This window comes from Alosa sapidissima, chromosome 4 (genome assembly GCF_018492685.1).
Source record: "Alosa sapidissima isolate fAloSap1 chromosome 4, fAloSap1.pri, whole genome shotgun sequence".
Classification (NCBI taxonomy): Eukaryota; Metazoa; Chordata; class Actinopteri; order Clupeiformes; family Clupeidae; genus Alosa; species Alosa sapidissima.
The window spans coordinates 22,486,034-22,504,096 of record NC_055960.1 but is presented as its reverse complement, the minus strand read 5'-3'; the positions used below and the strand labels follow the sequence as shown (position 1 = coordinate 22,504,096).

The following is an 18,063-nucleotide window of genomic DNA, read 5'->3' as shown; positions in this document are numbered from 1 at the left end:
TGTAATGTAGGCTCATGTCTCTGGTAGCATAATACCTGTAATTCAGAAAATGTCATCATGTCATCAGTATCACTACTACTGCACAAAGGTGGACAAAGTAGCCTACACAATTCCTTCACTTAAGTGAAAGTAGATACAAGGATACAAGGATACAAGGAAGTTTATTGTCACATGCATATAGTTACTGGAAGTAAGAAATGCAGTGAAATTATGTCTGGTGTCAGCCTATAGATAGATACACCATGTCAAATATTACTCCAATACAAGTGAAATAATGTAATATAAGGGTATGTTGCAGTAGTAGTGATACTAATAACATGATGACATTTTCAGAATTACAGGTATTATGTTACCAGAGTGGCCTGCGAATAATAGTAATTTAGAAAATGTCATCTTGTTATCAGTATCACTACTACTGCAACATACCCTTACTTTATTATAACATTATACAATATTATATTATATTATATTATATTATATTTTATAAGGTAAACATTGACATAACAAATCGGTTAACATAATTCCAGATTGTTGCTTTATAAATTCCCTCATGACAATGGACCACCAATTAACACGGTTAATGGAAATACCATCTTCACTCAGAGGGCCTGTGAAACATCTATACGGCATTACTTTTGAATGAAGATATTGTAAAAATACATTTGTGCAGTTGAATGAACGCATGCTGTTAAATTAATGAATGCTATCCTTTTATACAGTACCTATAGCCATGATCTTACATTAAGTATACAAGTGATTCCTTGACAGTGCTGTGAAGAAGGTGCCTCTCTTTGAACTCATTTAATTGACACAGCTGAAGTTTGCTGTTTTAAGCTTTTAATAATGAAATATGAAATACATTTCATGTACATCTGTCAAACATATAGTTATATAAATGGTCTTTTATGTAATAGTAGTAAAATATATATGCATATGTCACACGTGTATCATTGAGCCAGTTCTTGAGGAGATGTCATGGTCCCTTCCACATGACAGAACCAGATGACTGATGTGAGCAGGCAGAGGACGCCTTCATGCTCAGGCCTGTGTAGATGGATGTAAAGATTCTCCTTAAACTAATATACTAAATACATTTCAAATGTGTGGTTTATGCCTTTAAATGAACATGCGTTCATTCTAACATGAAGTTTTATGAATTCTCTTCATGGGCAGTTCAGTATAGTATATTAGCATTTGTCATTCCCTGGATCACTGAGCCGGTTGCTCCTGAGCTGGTGTGATGGTCCCCTCCAGAATGGCCCGGAAGTGGTCTGCTGTGTTCAGCTCCGGCCTTTTCAGTAGCAAGTGGCACTTGGGGAAGAAGTAGGCCGCCACCAGGCCCATGTGGCTGATCAATGTGACTGAGACGTGAGCGATGGACTTATTCTTGTCGTCCAGGCCCGTGTAGATGGGCACGAAGATCACCCACACCACGCAGTAGGCCAGTGTGGATATGGTGATGTCCCGCGCCATGTTGTACTGGCCAGCCGGCTTCAGGGCCATGAAGGTGCACATGAAGGACACAAGCGCCAGCACACCTGGGAAACCCAGTGAGATGCCAAAGTTGAGCAGTGGTGTCACAGGGCAGCTGAGGAAGCGCGTCACAAAGTTCACCTCCAGATTCGTGCGGAAGTGCGTCAGGGTCGGGGCCTCCTGGACAAACCAGCCACACAGCCCTGCCTGGACACCGCTGCATGCTAGCACCACCAGCCAGCTGCCTGGACCGCGAAACGTGTGTAGGTGAGCAGAGATCTTCTCAGGGAACTCGGTGACGTACAAAATCTGGGGAAGAGAAAGTAAGATGTGGTGCCATGATGCTAGTGTGTTGGTACAGAATATCCGGAGAAAATTAAAATGAAATGCCTACCATGAGTTGCACACTAAACAAGTCAAACTGCATTAGAGGGGGATGCACCAAATAAAAGTTTTACAACAAAATTTAAATAAAGGGTGAAGGAAGAATGAAATATACAGTGGTTTGGTTGCTTTGAAAGAGACAGAAACAGATAAACATCACTCCCATGTTCCAGAGGATCCTTTTTATTTTACTTTCAACTCTCAAAATGGACTGTGTTATACTGCTTGGTGCTTGGACCCCTAATAAAACATAAGGTGCTCAGGGTCAAACACTTTGCCCAGGCATCACTCTGCAGTGGATGCTTTTGCTTTCCCTCTCACCTGTAGAGAGGTGGCTAAAATGGTGGACAGTGTCACGGTCGGGAAAATGGCATTGAGTGGCAACTGCAGGCGGCACACCAGATCTCCTGGCGTGCCCAGGAAGAGCACGAGGCTGGCAGAGCATCCAATCAGGCAGAGCAGGGACAGGCCGCAGAGTGCCCCTCCAGCTGCGTCCACCATAGGAGTGCCCCGGTGGCGCAGGAAGAGCACCCCAACGGCGACCTCACAGACCAGCACCACGACCCCCGCCAGGACCAGGCCCAGGCTCTCGTAGCAGTTCCAGGTGAGGTATGTGTAGGTGGGGTACACGCAGGACTGGCTGCTGGGGGTAGACCACTTACCCGAGGGACACAGGGTGCACTGAATGTCATCTGTGAAGAATGATAAATTTAAGTTTATTCAAAGAAACGCTAGCCCAGGATGCTGAATAGTATTTTATAGGATATCTTCGTTACAAGAATCTGCACAAGAATATAAAATCTCTGCCAAGAAATCCAAATGCAGTATGACATAAATACTTAATTTATTGATCTAAATAGATCTGTGTTGTAGTTTTGATTGCAGATAGGCTGAAATAGGATAGCCTGGATGCCAGCCGAACTAGAAATGCCCACAACATTTAAGGGTTGGGAATTTCGGTCTAGAATTGTTCCGTTGTAGAGCAACTATGCCTTAACCAGAGCTGTTCGGACCAATCAAATTGAGCTTTGTACAATGATGGACAGATGAGCAACAGTGCTTCGTCGATCACGTCAATTGAGCATGCTTTGGTTGATTTTGTTTGCAACAAAAACACTGCTAGACAGATGGCTTCTAAGACCCCGTTTAAACAAGAAAAATGCATATATTTCATGTGGTTCAATGCATATATTTCATGCATATATTTCATGAGGTTTTACAGTATCACTCTATCACACAATGATTATTTCTGAAGACTGCGATGTCAGGCTAGAAATAGGCCACAAGTACTATATTTCCATGTTAACAATTCACTATTTCACTGAGCTACCTACTTCTTGGATAACATGCATATATCTGTGATATCCTAACAGCAGTCTTTCTCTCATTTAACCAGGGTAGTTGTTCAACAACCTTTTGACAAATGCACCCCAGGAACAGAACAAGCCAAATAGCCCCTAATTGTCCAACACAAGCCCTTTTAATTTAAGCAGACAGACACACCGGTATGGTTCTGGAATGTTCCCTCTTCGCATGGGATGCAGTCAAAGCAGCAAGAGTGGAAGCCTTTCACACGCCGGACCTCTCCTTTACCACAGTCGGCAGAGCAGGTGGACTGGGGGACCTGTGACAGAAAGACTTGGATTTACTTTCAAATACTATGTTTTTCTCTCTGATTTTCTGTCTCTCCCTTCATTATTCTCTTTCTCTCTTCCTCTGGCTGTCATCAATCTGACACATCTGAAAAGTTTAAGTAGGCCTAGGGCCTAAGGGATAATGTATAGCCTATAACAAAAATAAGTCTCGACAGGACGAACCGGACTTATTTTCCGATAAAGCAGAAAAAGTAATATACATATAATAAAGGTAATATACATTTAAAAAACTCCTCTGTACAATAGAGACAGTAGAAGATAAACATGATACTAAAATACTAAATATACCATATAAACTAAATCAGATATCAACATAGTGTGCTTAAGGATGATCAGGCATGACAGGGCAGGGACTGAGCCTGTAATTCAGTGTGTAGATGAGGATGATCGCTTCCTTGTCAAAGGAACTTGCCAAAACAAAAAAATAAACTCCACATGATATGACTCTTTACATTTTTATTTTGGCTTTTGCTGAGAAACAAATAGTTCGCAACACACGCTGGACGTGAATCAAACATTCTTTAGAACAAAGCTGATCAACAGTCTGCTTTCACTTTCGAATGAAGGTCCAATGCAAGAAGTGACCTGATTAATTGCCGAGTGATATGAAAGACGAATTTGAAGCACAAAACCCATTTTCCTTGACAGCGGTCTATTATACTTAGCAACGGTCTGTTATCGAGGAATAGCAGACCACCGAACGTTGGGAAGGCCCATTCAAGTGAACGGAGCATTCTGCAGCATTATGAAGAGCTGTGTAAAAAGATAATGATTATGGTCTCATTAGAGTTTGACTGTATTCCATGTTCTTACCCTATTAGAGACTGTGTGCCACTCAATGAGTGTGCTGTTGATGGACAGGTTCAAATAGAAATTTCCAATCTCTCTAAACTTTACTTGAGACTTCTTCCAGGTCCACACCAGCAGATCGTAGCCCATGCTGGGGTTCCCTTCGTCATCAAACTCAAAATGAGTTCCATTTATGTCTAAGGAAACATTCTTCAACTCCTCTAGCAACTGAAGGGGGTAAGAATACAATATAATGAAATTAATTTTGATTAAAAGTGCAGATAAATAATAATTAGTTAAAAACTGTAGAATTTAGTTTTTATTGAAGTTTTTTTGGGAAGAACAATGTGATTAAACCATGTTACAGCTCACAAATCCCTGTACTAGAAAATAAAATCCTAATGAATGGCGATCTAAATACAGCATAGCGTATCACTTTGCTCAGTATCTAAAACCAGTCTACAGTTCCCTATTTTTTAAATTATTTTATTAAAGGATTTGTAAAATGTAGCTTTGGTCCATATTTGACTATTATTGCTCAGTTCTTACTGTTGTTACGTTCAACACACATTGTGCTATGGTGTGCAAAGTCTATTTGCTAAGTGAGTATAAAATAAAATACACCAGCTTCAGAGAATACCTGCCATGGGTAGATTTTGTAGCTGGACTGCTGACAGATGGTGGCGTTGCAGCCCAGCAGGCTGTGCAGAGCTTGAGCTACACTATAGACGGCTGCGTACACACTGAAGGCGTTCCTCTGCAGCAGTGTGTCCTTCACCAGGCTCATGTTGTCAGGGGACAGGTACCAGCACGCTGGGCACGGGTTGTCCATGGAGGGGATGTCCAAAGTGGGGTCATGGGAGGACTGGTTGAGCCTCTGCTGTTGGATCTGGGAGAAGAGAGCCTGGAAGTAGGGGTCCAACAGGGCCAGTGGGGGGCTCATGTCGGCGAAGGCCAGGATGGTGCCCACCTTGTCGATGTCGGGCAGTGTGCTGATGTCATTGTGCAGTGCCCAGGCAGTGCTGCCTACCCACACTGACGTCATGTTCCGGAGGATCACCTGTATGTGTGCAGAACAGTTAAACAGGAATGCCAAATCATTGCCATATACAGAATTACAGAGAGAACATGGCACCCTAAATAATAAACTTTTCATTCTAATTTGTAATGATGTTAATCATAAATTAGTACTGTGGCAGTTTACCTGAAGAGTTTAAACTATTTAAAGAACCCTTCTTGGGGTATAATGCTCATGAATTGACCCATTCAGATTCTTACGTGAGTTGTTGTTTCCTGTTTCTACACTGAATGAGTACTCCTGAGTTGGCATATTTTAAAGGATTTTCCTCACTACAATGGAATTAGATTGTCCATCATGCCCTACTCCCTGCAGCTCCCCAAGACTGACCTCTTTGAAGAACTTGGCGGCAGGCTGAGCAAGAGAGAAGAGCACCACCACCCCGACCTTGGTCTCGTTCACGCTCTCCAGGATGTCCTTGATGGTGGGGACAGGGTCGCTGTAGATGGGAATGAGCCCCTCGTAGGCCACGCAGATGTTTTCCTTCGACGCCAGAGCGGAGAACTGCCGCTGGCCCTGCCGTCCATACTCGTCCTCGCTGGCCACCACCGCCACCCAGTTCCACCCAAACACCTTCAGCAGCTCCACCATGGCCACCACTTGCCATTTGTCTGTGGGCACGGTGCGCATGAAGGAGGGGTACAGCTGTTTATCGCTGAACTTGTCGCTCGTGGAACCATAGCTGATCTGATCAAAGTGAAGGAAATTATAATGATGACACTTAGAGCTCAAGTTTCACACTGTTTTCACCTGCACTGTTTGCACTGTGTGTGTGTGTGTGTATGTGTCTGTGTGTGGACGCGCACAGTATCTCTGGGTTTGGGTTTGGTGTATAACAACTAAGACGTCATCGTCAACCAACCTGTGGCATCAGGAAGAACCCAAGCAACTTGCCGACAACCGAGGACATTTCCGAGGTTAATGGGCCGATGACAGCCACAGCCCGTGTGGCGTAGTCTGTGTAGTTGCACTTGACGGCCACCTCCTCTGTGGTGCCATTGCTGAGGAAGAGTAGGGTTGGCTTCATGATCACAGCTGGCTGTTGGCATGTGTCGTAGGTCTCGAAGCCTAGCCTCACCCCCGGGAGGACATTGGGGTCAGCGTTTATGTTGTCCACCGAGAACTTCATCACCAGGGACAGAGCCAGGCCAAGGCTGTTGATCCTGATAAACACACACAATAATTTACACTCTAGTTTTGAGTACATTTACCATCATTTATATGACTTTACTATCACATATCAACTTTAACTGAAGCTTATCATTAAGCATTAATCAATGATATAAATGGCTTGTATGTTTTGTATGATATTGAAGAAGAGATACAGTTTCATAAATTACCATGACAATAGGAAGACAAGTATGATTATCTGGTCTTTGTGGAAAGAAAGTGAAACATTGTAGCCTTGAAGGCAAGTTGGCCGAGTGACTTGAGATGTTGAGATGGTGTTTTACCTGTTACACTGTATGTCACTAGGCTCCTCTCGTTGGCTCAGATTGCTGGTGAGCTCATTGATAGGAAAGAGTCCTCCGAGCATTATGTCTCCTCGAGATCTGAAGAGATTTGTGCCAATGTTCTGTAGCCAGTTAGCTGACCCCATATGGAGAAAATATGTAAAAAAAAAGAAAATACATACGACTAAATATTAGATACACAATGGATGTTTTTTTGAAGCATAATATCTCCATTATAAATATGTGATGTAAAATTGGACCATCCAAAGCATTTGCTTTATACTTTATACTGTACTGTATTCATTGTGCATTTCCTTACCACTGCCCAGTGAACACAAACAGCAAAGCAACAGCACCTGGTTCTGCTCTGGCATCCTAGATGTAATAGAGATGGAAATAACTATCGGATGACATAACAGCACAGCACAATAATAACTCTGTTCTGCTGTTGTGTACAAAACAAAAGAAATACAAACTACTGTATCAACATGCTTTGTGAGAACAGTCTTAAGCATAACTGTGCCATTGGTCGTTGGAATTAGGCACATTTTCTCTCAATCATTTGGTTAAATGGCATAAAACCCTACTAAAGTGGTCATTGGCTATTAGAAATTTCCCACAGAATCGGCATGAACTAACCTGCAGGGGACTCACAGGTGTGGAGATCGATGGCAGATGTGAGTTCTCTAGGATTCCCCAGTGAAATGAACCAGTGATGTTTTCAGCAGTTGATACCTCTCAGCAGAGACCTGCACAATCTGCCTGGATGTTTCTGTGCAATGTTAGGTGTAGGCAAATCAGCATGTGTAATGAGACACGAGATAAATTCAAGAGTTCATGGAAATCAGGCTTCCTCTGCCACACCTCCACCTTTTCATTGTGGTATATGTTAGGCTACAGCGTGTTCACCTCAGCATACCTTCGGGAAAAAATGAGAGGCAAATGGCTGGAAAAAAAAAGTTTAAAATATTTAAACTTTAAGTATTAAGTTTTACATTTGCATTACATCATATAATTTTATGTTGTTTTTTTATAGTGTTGTGTTGTGCTGTATTGTTTTCTGTTCAGTGTTTTGTTGCATTTTCTTATATAGGTCGTGTTGTATTGTGTTCAATGTGTTGTAAATGTCCTTTGTGAATGTCTTATTTGGATGTTCAGTGCTTTCTACGAACTATGCTAGTTTTAGTGTGGTGTGGTGTGGTGTGGTGTGGTACTCTGTATGTAGGTACATAACAGCAGTATGAGACAAGGGACAATTATGTCATTCTGCACTGCCTCGCCTTACGTGCCTGGGCCCTTGGCTGGCAGTGTATTTGCATAGGATTTGCCAGCATCTGCTTCTCAGGAAGACCATGTATGATGGCAAAACCACCAGAGCTTATTTGCACACCTTGGTACCACAGTGTGACACAATTGAAACCCAGCAAGTGGGGTCCATGGATTGCTTGATTTAAATATGTTTACTTTTCTCTTCTGCTTCAACCTGCATTAATAAAGGTTGATGAGACATATTTCTGTTTTGCTTTGTGTCATTTGCATTATACATTTGTTGTGGTCAACAGGGGTTTTGCATGTAAGACTTAGAAGATACTTGATAGGAACTGTCAAATGTATTGGTAATGCTACTTTGAATGATATTTTGAATAGTTCAGTATTATTGTTCATTCATGTGCACAGTAAACCCTAATATGTGTCTTTGCAAAACATGGAAAAATACACACTGAGCTTTGTTTCTCTAGTTTCTGCATCTTTAGCACTAGTAGTATCTTTAGTATATTTACACACATTCATGAGTGGTAGAATTGTTATTGTTGCTGGTGCCTATAATTTATGTAAGTGACATATCATAATCATAACAACAACAACAACAACAACACTACATCAAAATCATAATCATAATGTAACACCATATCTAATCTGAAGAATGCTATGTCTAATTACAAAAGACCTGCTAAGAGTTTTTAGCTATGGCCATAATTTGTTTTGAAAATGTTGGCTGACACTTTAATATCCAGATGCAATAATGGCTCACTAACTAAAGAGTCTCCAGCTGATACGAACTGCCATCGCTTGCACACTTACTAAAACATATGAACAGATGTACTTGTTGTACTTGTTACTCTTTTCTAGCTCATTGTCTGTCAGAAGTAGAATTGAAAAAAAAAAAGCCCTGAATGGCCTAGCTCTGGGCTACCTCAGGAACTGACTGATCTCTGTGCTTGTCAGCAACTTTTCAATCTCAAAAGTCTTGTGATTCTAAGACTGTCAAATACAACCCCAAATCAGAAAAAGTTGGGACGTTGTGGAAAATATGACTAAAAACAGAATGTAATAATCTGCAAATCTCATAAACTCATATCTTGTTGCAAAAAGGACAGAGAAATCATGTCAAATATTGAAAATGACAAATTTGACTACTTTATGGAAAATATGTGTTAATTTTGAATTTGATGCCAGTAACATGTTTCAAAAAAGGTTGGGACGGGGGTAGTAAAATGCTGGAAAAGTTGTGTAGTGATAAAGAAAAAAAAGGAGGAATGTTTTACAAGTAGGGTAACTGGCAACACAATTGGGTAGCCAATGAAAAAGAGCATCCCAGAGAGGGTATCTTAGAAGTAAAGATAGGGCATTCATTACTTTGTGTAAACCTTTCTGCACAAATGATGAAACAATGTAATTTGAATGCTTCTTAACATGAAATTGGATGTCCGTGATCTTTTGGACCTCATGGCACTGCATCAAAGCTAGACCTGTCATTGTATGGGCTCAGGAAATATCTGATAACCTCTGATAACCATAGTCTATGTGCACAGTTTGATACTCAATTAAAAAACTGCAGTCAAAATTACCACCGTCTTATCTGGGCCTGAGTTTGTTTAAAATGGACTAAGGTAACATGGAAAAAGGTCCTGTGGTTAGACCAATCAAAATGTGCCATTCTTTTTAGAAATCATGGATTCATCTGGGCTAAAGAGGAGAAGGCCTAAGTATCCAATCCAACTTGTTTTAGTGCTCAGTTCGAAACCCAACATCTATGACGGTGGAGGAACATTAGTACCTACAGCATGGGCATCTTGCACATTTGGAAAAGCACAATCAATTCTGAATGATGCAAACAGGTTTTGAGCAACATATACTGCCTTCCAGGCAAAGTCTTTTTCAGGAAAGACCTTGAATATTTCAGGAAAACAATGCCAAAATGAATTCTGCACATATTTAAACAGCATTTCTCCATATGAGGAAGAGTCCAGGTGCTAAAATGGCCTGTCTGTAGTCCAGATCTGTCAAATTAAGTGCATTATGGAATGAAAAACATGACTAAGAATACACCATACTGTTGAGCAACTGAAATCCTATATCACATATAAGGGACAACATTTCGTTCTCAAAACTCTAGCAACTGGTCTCCAACAGAATTTTGTTAAATGAAGAGGTGAAGCAGCACAGTGGTAAACATTCCCTGTCCAAATTTTTGTAACATGTTGCTGGCATCAAATTAAAAATAAACATAATTTTCCATAGTTTTTTTGTCTATGTCTTTTTTGCTGCACATTGACTATAGAATTAATCACACTGTATAAATAAATAAAGTAGAATCTAATTGACAGTTTGGCTTGACTCCAGTTCTATACCTGAATTGTATCCACCAGGTGGCAATACAGTACGCTTTGTAGTACTTTACATACTGTGTAAGGTTTTAGTTCATGCATGCATTATGTATTTTGATCTGTAAGACTAACTGAATTCAGTATTATATCTCCATAATATTAATTAACTGACAATGGTAACACTTCAATGAAGAGCAATGTGATTCATCAGTATCTCCTTACTATTCTTAAAAGGATACACTGAAGCGTGAAAAAGTTCTTATTGCACCAAAAGGATCTTGACTTCCTCTGAGGCCTTCATGCCTTTTGATGTGAGTGGACTGTAGACAGTGGACTTCACTGACAGTGAAAGTCAGAGAGAAGAGGACATGAGAGGAGAGGAGAGGAGAGAACAAGAGATGAGTGGACAGGAGAGGGACAGCATTCTTCCCTTTATCTGCCTGGGGGATCTTGACGTAAGCAGGTCTCTGCTTGAGCTCTTATCTTCACCTGTGCCAGGGTAGAAACAGCATGACAGCCTTTTTAAAAAGTATGCAAGTATATATAGTCAATAGTCAGGAAATCCATACTTTTCTGTTTCTTTTTTTATCTCATGGTCCATAGGCTGGTCATGTATAAGGTTTCAGGATAAAGTCTCATTGATATAGATATGGAATTTCTACAGTATTGAATATATAAGGGTGATTGAGAAAGACAGGACACAGGTTTGGTGCTTTTTCAAGAGTTTACAAGTTTTACGTTAAGTCGACTTCTGTAAATAATTTAGGGACCGATTGAAAGGGTATATACCTATTTATTGGAATTCATCGAGTATTTCCATGTATATATAAAGTAATTAGTGTTCATACATTGAGGACTGAGTGTGAGTAAGTGGCGAGTAAGTGTGGCATTTTGATAGGTTGTGTTTGAAAAACATAATCAAGTTACTTCCTGTTAGTTTTTTATGTGTTCGGTAGAAAATTGTGCGGTGTTTTAGGAAATTGAAATTGAGTCAAACACTGAGAATTCGTGTATGGTTTTGGAAAGACATGTTTAGAAAATTGTGTGACAAGCAAAAATGTAGCGTGTAAGCAGTTGAAAAAAACTGTAAACATTGGACAATAGCCTCCACCATCATCAAACATGTTCTGAATGCCTGAATGCAGTCCACCTTACCATGATCACAGAATTCAGAATTCATAGTATACCCACCACTTATTTTACCACTACACCCCTGCACACACACACACACACACACACACACACACACACACACACACACACACACACACACACACACACATGTACACACACACACACACACACACACACACACACACACACACACACACACACACACACACACACACAGCCACTCCACTCCCTCACAGATAACAGGGAGACAATCACAGACACATGTGATTGGAAGAACACGCTGGTGACCCAGCTATGCTGAAACATGGCTTGCAACTTATCTCACATCCGCCAATAAAACACACTGTGTCCCTCGTTACCCTGTTTTAAAATGGAACTTGATGGGGCTCTGATTACTATTGCCCTCATTACATAAACATAAATATACACACACACAGACACACACACACAACACACACACACACACACACACACACACACACACACACACACACACACACACACACACACACACACACACACACGGTGCATAGGGGGTAATACAGTTTTTCAAATCTGTTTACACACATTTTTAAAACTCTGTGTCTATTTTTCAGAACTTTGCACACAAAACCCACAATTGCTCACACAAACATCCCCAGCATACCAGCATAATGACACAGAACATTCAATATGGCGTAAACACATCTCTAAAGTAAACATTTGCCACCAAACACTTTTGTCATAATATGACATTTTGGATACATCATGTATACACTGTTGCTCAAAACCTAAAGCTCTGCTGTCTTTCATGGGCTTCTTTCCAAAGAAAATATATACGTTGGGCATGTTTATTCATGGGCCTATAGATCCTTTCAATTGCAGAAAAAAATATGTGCGTTCTTAGGGCATTTCCGGAGGCATAGAAAACAACATTGAACTTATGGTAACTTGGGGGGACAAAAGACAATTTTTACGTGAAGTCGACTTTTTGTAGAACATTATGCTAAAGTCCAATTCATTTTCATTTCAAGGTATCTGCATTTTTATGAATATTTCAACCGTGAATCCTCTAGGAACAGATTGAAAGGGTCTATACCTATAGAGTATTATTCTATTATAGGCCTATTCATAGGCCTATACTAAGGCAATGATCAGATGGTGTTCAGTAAAGTAATGATGGTTTGTACATTGAGGACTGAGTGTGAATAAGTGGCAAATAAGTGTATCATTTTGATAGGTTGTGTTTGAAAACCAAAATAAAGTTACTTCCTGTTAAACTTTTGTGTGTTCGGTAGAGTATTGTGTGTGGTGTTTTGCAAAATGTGTTCTAGGAAATTGAACACTGAGTCAAACACTGAGAATTACTGTATGGTTTTGCAGATTTGTGCTTGGGATGGACTGTGGTTTTAGGAGCACTTCTCTCCAAGAGGCCTTGTGTTGAGGTTCAGCATGCCAAATCCCCAGTGTCAACCACAAGATGTCAGCTTGGAGTCTGCATAGTCCCAAGGTAGCCTTTAAGGAAGACAAGTCAAATTCTGCTGACATCTATAAAAAACAATCTTTCAAAACCCACACACACATGCACAGACACACACACACACACACACACACACACACACACACACACACACACACACACACACACTGGGTTGTACACATGTACACATAGCTGCAAAAGCACATCCTGTTTTTGCTGATAATGAATGCACACAGACACACACGCACGCACGCACGCACGCACGCACGCACACACACACACACACACACACACACACACACACACACACACACACACACACACACACATATAGTCAGAGAGAAAGAGAGAGAACTTGTTTTTGTGTGTGAGAGAGAGCGTGGTGGTGTGGGTGGATGCTTCTAGCCTCAGGGTCAGTATATGGTGCAGCCAGGGCATGTTTGGACAGCTGATAAGAGGAGATGAGTGTACCTGCTGTCAGGGACCCAGGCGGCGGAACTGCACATGGCTTCTCTTTATCCACGCATGAGATCCTGTGGGCAACGCAGGTGCACTCCTCGCACGCCTGTCATCAACTCTCATCCTGCCACGTTGGGAAAAAGTCTTTATTGTGCAGGAATCACACAACTTTCATAGCAAGATGTGTGTCACAAATGACAGATACGAGACGGTCATTTTACAAACTAGCTGTATCATGCTTTAGAACAAACATGTAGCACATCTGTAGCACCATTGTAGCACAACTGAAGATGGTGAGGCTGTGCAGCAAACACACAGGCTTGATTGGGTTCCTTATTGGAGAGGAGATTACCAGTAAGGTTTTATGGGCTGCATGTGGGTGTGGTGCTGTGGTGATGGCCTGCTTGTGTGTGAAAATTAAACAAAGTCTTTGCAACGTGTTTTATTGCACAGTACTTTGTTTATAGCAACTTTTATAGCAACACTATTTTTATTTTGTACATTTTGAGTCTAGCTGAAGACTTGTGTTTACCACCAGTCTCTGTGTATGCACGTGTGCGTGTGTGTGCGTGTGTGTGTGTGTGTGTGTGTGTGTGTGTGTGTGTGTGTGTGTGCGCGTGTGTGTGTGTGCGCGTGCGAGAGAGAGAGAGAGAGAGAGAGAGAGAGAGAGAGAGAGAGAGAGAGAGAGATTGTGTGTGGGGGTGTGTGTGTGCGCTTGCATTTGAGGAATAAAGAACTCTGGAAGTGTGTGTGTGTGTGTGTGTGTGTGTGTGTGTGTGTGTGTGTGTGTGTGTGTGTGTGTGTGTGCTCATATCTGTAAGTCGATCGACATGACCAACCACAGGTGTTGGGCAGGCTGAAAGCTACTGGCCAGACACTCGGATTCTCTGTCCCCATGCTGTTCTTGTCTGCTTCCCCATGGACACAGTGAGCTGGGCCAAGTGAGTGTGACCCGCAGAGACACCACTATCCCTGCCTCTATCACCACTCAGCTCTCCTTTTTAGTGCTCTCTCTCTCTCCACTCTTTCTCTCTGTCTGTCTTTCTCTCTCTCCACTCTCTTTCTTTTCAAAAGAACTTTTCTTTCTCTTGCTTTCTATCTTCCCCCTCTTTCACTGTCTCTATGCCTGAAGTAAATGTAGCCTGCTCTCTCTCTCTCTCTCTCTCTCTCTCTCTCTTTTTTTTTTTCTTCTGTTGTTTCTCTCTCTTCCCCCCTCCCCTCTCCCTGGCCTGAGAATGCCTGGATCAGGCCAACTCTTAATCTCCATTGGCTGATAGAAGAACACTGGGCCTGTTGTCAACACGGCAGCCAGATAGACCACAGCCGCTGACAAATTATTAACTGCTCTCCCTCTGCAGCAAGAGCACTATTGCGAGACAGGCTGGCAGTGGCCTATCACACCAAACACTGCACTCTTCAAATGTTTCATCATACGTCTTCGTCTGCAAGTGCAGGCTCATATAGATACGCTTAAGCCCAAAAGTTGAATTTAGAGTGATTTTGGACTTACTCAGATTGTTTTTTTTTTTTTTTTTTTAAGATATCTCAGAGGACATGTGAAAGAGGACATATACATTTTCAGCAGTCTTCTACAGATGAATGTGAAGTTACAGTATAAGGAAAAACACCATGTGTCTGCGCCAACAGGGTTAACCTGATGTTATTTTGGAAGGAAGGTGGAGTGACATGCACCACACACACACACACATACACACACGCACAGACACTCGCACGCACGCACGCACACCCACACACACACACTCACACACACGCACTCACACGCACACACACTCTAACGCACACATGCATGCACACACACACACACACACACACACACACACACACACACACACACACACACACACACACACACACACACACACACACACACACACACCAATGGTTGAACCTGATAGTGAAAGATATAGATCCTTGAGGAGGATCAGAATAAGGGTCAGATCTGTCGTAGAGTGTGTGAGATGTCCGGGAGACCTTGGGGCTGTCCACCTGTGTGTGTGTGTTTGTGTGTGTGTGTGTGTGTGTGTGTGTGTGTGTGTATGTGTGTGTATCCTTGCATACAGTGTGTGTGCTGACTCTGAGGGGGAAAGCCCGATGTTGCGTGGTAGCAATGCCTGACTGCTTGTGTAGCTTGTCTCCGGAGGATATACAAGCACAGCACATCCTGACTTCCTGCTAGCTAACCCTTTATCTCCAGCTGTCCAACCTGTTCTTCTGGTTGAGGAGGTGTGTGTGTGTGTGTGTCTCTCTCTCTCTCTCTCTCTCTCTCTGTGTGTGTGTGTGTGTGTGTGTGTGTGTTTGTCTACACAGACACACAGGGCAGACTGATACACACACATGCACAGGGCAGACTGATACACACACATACACACATTCATATGTAAACACACAATCACAGACACACATCACCTTGATTCATGCGCTGAGTGTAGGAAATGTACTGGTTTGGGTGGGGTGGGGGCAACCTGACCTGTCATCTGCATCTCTGACATTGGGCAGTTGCCAGGTGCTGTAACATGATCCAACCCTTGCCATGGTGGAGGATACAAAAAAAAAGAAAAACAAAAGAGAAAAAAGATAAACATTAACCAAGTACCTAGAAACAACGGGGCGCTGGTGCATACTGCAAACTGAGCCACTAATGGAGGTCAGAGACCTCGGGGCAAATTTAGTTTGCACTGCAGAGTAAATGAACTGCATGTCAGAGAGGAGTCAGCTCATAGGGCGGCTTCTCTCACCTAGGTCACCCTACGGGGTGGATTTGATGCCCTACTCCCTGAAGCTCATGGCGAACAGAAATCTATGTCTATCAACTTAATCTTTTATCATTTATACTGGTTAACTGGTTAATTCATGTTTTTTTAAACTCAATCTTCTATTATTTAAACTGGGTAATTACTGGTTAATTCACATTTATCAATTCAATCTTTCATTATTTGTACTGGTTTGTTTCTGGTTTATTAATGTTTATCAATTAACGATTACTATTTATTCTGGCTTATTACTGGTAAATCCATGTTCATCAATGTAATGCTTTGTATTGTTTTAATGGCTTCCTTGGCTGCTAACTTTTCTCATGGTCTTGTTCATGTATCGTCTTGTTCAGACCAACAACAATGTGATTAATGCATTTGGTTTGCAAAGGAAGAACACATTTATGACTGGAAAAACTTCTGGAGAAGTTGTTGATGACTACAAGCGGATGTCTGTTAGTACAAACACTATATTTATAGCTGTAGGGCAGTGACTAGCCTACGCTGAATGGAACCAGTCTGATCATATGAGACTTCAATTTGAAGAGATAACTGACATCTGCAAAATATCAGCACTCAACCTGTGGCCACTTGTTTTGTTTGTTGTGTGAATTATGATTGCTGGTTGGCTGAGGCCGTGGACAGATGCCATGACACTGAGTCGTTTTGTGGGAGGTCAGGCCCAATGAATTTGACTTAACATGAAAGCAATAGAAAATAACAGTGATGGCTTTCAAAAACAAATAGAGATTAAACCATCTTAGCCTCTGACAGGCTCTGACATGGTAGCATGAGTGGGTAGTGTGTCAGACTAGTCGACAAATATTGTGTGTGTGTGTGTGTGTGTGTGTGTGTGTGTGTGTGTGTGTGTGTGTGTGTGTGTGTGTGTGTGTGTGTAAAGGTGCATGGGTGGCAGGGGTGAATTGGACCAGGAGTGGGAAGGTTGAATGACCCTCCACCCCCGTCCCCTCACCCTAAATGAACTGTCCCTTATTGACCTGTTCTGGGGGAGTATATTGTTGTAGAGTATGCACACATAGACACTAGTAGTTTTGGAGATATTATCATAAGTACCATCAACCATCTGCTGCAATTACTCTTACGCATCCCCCATAAAACTTCATCATTCAGCTAGAAGGTCTAGAATGTTTATGACTAATTGTCTAAATATCAACTTAAATATCAGTGTTTATCACCGGGAGAGAAGAACTTCTCTTTTCTGATTGGCTGGTGGGGTGGCTATTAACTACAGGCTTTGCAACAATGGAATCAACTGTAAACAAGCTGTCCAACTGTCAAGGCTATCACTGTTAGGGCCAAAGAAAGTTGTACAACAAACTTAACAAGTCGGCTGCTTGTTTCCACTTGTTTCCTTTGTGTGCTAAAGGCATTACTATTGCTATAGAGTCAACTGGGTGATAAGCGAAATAACGGCCTTCGAGGTGTCCTGTTATACGGAATTAATGGACTCGGGCGGAGGAAACTCTTTGCCTCGTCCATTAATTCCGTATAACAGGACACCTCGACGGCCGTTATCCCTTACTTATTATGACCGCCGCGCAGCGAAGCGGCAGTCATATAGGTTTAGTCAGATTTTTTTTTCCTTCTTTTTCGCATGTCCAAATTCCCGGGACACTGAAAGACCGGGGTAGACGAAACTTGGTGGGCATGTAACCCCACATGGATAGCATGGAACCATCGTTTTTCGTTTTGATCTGTAGCCCCCCCGCTGGACTGCACCCCCCGAAAGGAGGGTAGGGCAGACACAGTTTTCTGTGTATATCTCGAGAACCGTAAGG

At 42.0% G+C, this 18,063-nt stretch overlaps 1 protein-coding gene across 2 annotated transcripts; it reads right to left on the bottom strand.

Moving 5' to 3' along the window:
• Nucleotides 1–864: 864 nt before the first annotated feature.
• LOC121707022 (taste receptor type 1 member 3) lies at nt 865–8,240 on the bottom strand. 2 transcript variants are annotated; one of them, XM_042089226.1, is made up of 11 exons: nt 7,704–8,240; nt 7,473–7,605; nt 7,153–7,208; nt 6,834–6,969; nt 6,242–6,542; nt 5,710–6,066; nt 4,942–5,361; nt 4,326–4,529; nt 3,361–3,481; nt 2,179–2,549; nt 865–1,782 (listed from the first exon to the last, which is right to left on the bottom strand). In XM_042089226.1, exons 3-11 carry the CDS (start codon nt 7,205–7,207, stop codon nt 1,210–1,212), a joined length of 2,538 nt encoding a protein of 845 aa, XP_041945160.1. In that variant the 5' UTR covers nt 7,208; nt 7,473–7,605; nt 7,704–8,240; the 3' UTR covers nt 865–1,209. The 2 variants fall into 2 exon arrangements, with proteins under 2 accessions (XP_041945160.1, XP_041945159.1); XM_042089225.1 differs by having other exon boundaries at nt 7,473–8,240.
• Between the last annotated feature and the right edge of the window lie 9,823 nt (nt 8,241–18,063).